The sequence below is a fragment of the Alligator sinensis genome, unplaced genomic scaffold (assembly GCF_000455745.1).
Source record: "Alligator sinensis unplaced genomic scaffold, ASM45574v1 scaffold1745_1, whole genome shotgun sequence".
In the NCBI taxonomy this organism is placed as follows: Eukaryota; Metazoa; Chordata; order Crocodylia; family Alligatoridae; genus Alligator; species Alligator sinensis.
Window position 1 is genome coordinate 142,924 of NW_005843183.1, and position 2,110 is coordinate 145,033.

A 2,110-nucleotide genomic window follows, 5' to 3' on the forward strand; every position below is an offset into this window, starting at 1 on the left:
TGCCACAGCCGGGGCTTGGGCAGCTGGTAGTGGGGGGCACTGGGTGCTGGCGGGTGCTGGCTACACACTGCCCCACTCTGCCGGGCCACAAGGAGAGATATGGGGAGGGTCAAAGAGACAGTTATGTCCCCCTTTACCCTCCAAAAACCCCCTTCCTACCCCCCGCAGCCCCGCCATACCTGGTCAGGGCTGGTGCTCCTCCTCCTCTTCACAGGGCTGGGCAGGTCCTCGTGGCCGTGGCCATGGCCGTGGTGGGCAGGAGGCACGGGCTGCACCACGGGGGGCTCCATGGATGGCGCTGGGCGCTTCAGTTGGGGGCTGCGCTTGATGGAGAAGTTTCGCTTCTACAGTTGGGATGGGGGGAGAAGCAGAGGTCAGAGAAACAATGACCCAGAAATTAACTCTGCCCAAACAATATGCCCCACCCCCTCACCTCGAGGTGCAGGAGGTTCCAGACCTGCTGCAATGGGGGCAGCGCCTTCGTGCGGTGGTGGGAAGAGCCAGCATGGAAACTCCACAGCTGGGCCTGGGGGCAAGGTCGGGGCGTCAGGGGGCTGGGGGGCGCACAGACAGCGTCCCCCTCACCAGGCACCTAGAGATCCCCCCACACAGTCTAGCACCCAATGGACTCACCCACCCCAGAACTCCCCCCAAACCAGAGCTCAATGGACTCACCCATTCCACAATGTTCCCCTACCAAGTGCCCAATGGATTCACCCATAGGGTTGGTTAGGGATTAGGGATTAGGGAAGCACCTGCTGGAGGCGGGCGATGTGTGCGGCCAGGGGCCCGTAGGGGTGGTCGCGCTGGTAGCGGGCGGCCTGCTGGTAGCAGCGCAGCGCCTCCTCCAGGTCCTGTGCCGCCTCGTAGATTTGCCCCAGCTGCTCCCACAGCGCCGGCTGCGCCGGGTCCCGCAGCAGCGCCTGCGCGCACCCATGCACAGCCTCCAGCTGCCCTGGCACCGCCCGCGGCCCCACACAGCCCCTGCGGCAAGGCATGCGTTAGCCCGGCTTGGCCTGTGTGCCTGGGTCCCCTTCCCACCCGGACGCCCAGGTCCTCTCTCCCCGCAGGTACCTTCCTTGCCCCTCCCACCCTGTCCTGGATGCCCAGGTCCTGTCCCCTCCCGGCCCATCCCAGCCTGGACACCCAGGTGCCATCCCAGCTCGGCCCAGATGCCTGGGTTCCTCCATCCCTGGGACAGCAGCAGCTAAAGCAGGAGGGCCCAGGGGGTTTGGTGCCTGGGTTTTCAGCCCTCTCCAGCTCAGCTCTGGCACAGCCGCCGCACTTACCCTGGGGGGTAGTAGGGTTTACTCGGGTGCCCAACATGAGCGCTGTGGGCGGCCGGGAGATGCGCCGGCAGCTGGGACTGGCCAAGGCTGGAGGAGCACCTGCGGGACCAGGACAGGGGGGAGGATCAGAGGGGAGGGAGAGGCCACACTCTCTGCCCCAGGGATATGGGGGGGGGAAGGGGGCGGGTCTGGGGCCTCACCTGTTGCCCGAGAGCCATGGGCGAGAGTGGCAGGACGTCCAGGCCCCGCTGCAGCTCAGGCCACCGAGAGTGAAAGGATCCCGTCCGGCCCGGCCCCCGAGCTGGTCCACAGTGCGATGCATCCAGCCTGGGGGGTGGGGGAGAGGGTTCAAGACTCTTGAACCCTCTTCCTGCCCTATAATGTCCAACTACCCCACCCTGTATCCCCCCCATGCCCCCTGCTGCTCCCAGTAGGCCTAGGGGGGGGGGGGGGGACAGAGGAGGGGCGGTGAGGATGAGCAGGAAGGAAGGATAATGGGACCGGCACAGCTAGGAAAGGGTTAATATGGAGGGGAGGAGCTTGGTGAGCAGCCTGCCCCTGGCCCCACCCCCCCAGGCCTCACCTACTGCAGGACACACTCTCTCTCTCTCTCTCTCCCCCCTTCTCCAAGAACTGGCCAATCACACGGTGCCCCCTGCTGGGCCACCAATCATCTTGCCTTTCTGTCGCCTAATGCAGCCTGGGGGAGACCAATGGGAAGTCAAGGGGTCATGGAGACAGCCAATGGGGTCCTAGAGCTTCCAACCAGAGGGCAACAGGCTCCAAACAGCAGGGGGTGCTGTGGGCTGGGAGTGAGGGGC

General features: G+C 65.5%; 2 protein-coding genes across 2 annotated transcripts in view; both read right to left on the reverse strand.

Moving 5' to 3' along the window:
• Window positions 1–2,110, reverse strand: part of KDM6B (lysine demethylase 6B) — a 23,858-nt gene that overhangs the window by 14,024 nt on the left and 7,724 nt on the right. The window contains 6 exon segments of the mRNA XM_025194334.1: window positions 4–77; window positions 180–344; window positions 434–526; window positions 756–984; window positions 1,290–1,388; window positions 1,490–1,616. Of these exon segments, the coding sequence (XP_025050119.1) occupies window positions 4–77; window positions 180–344; window positions 434–526; window positions 756–984; window positions 1,290–1,388; window positions 1,490–1,611 (782 nt within the window). The 5' untranslated portion in view covers window positions 1,612–1,616.
• Window positions 583–2,110, reverse strand: part of DNAH2 (dynein axonemal heavy chain 2) — a 109,339-nt gene continuing 107,811 nt past the window's right edge. The window contains exon 88 of the mRNA XM_014526887.2: window positions 583–592. The gene's annotated coding sequence lies outside the window, so the exon portion shown is untranslated. The remainder of the gene's footprint in view (window positions 593–2,110) is intronic.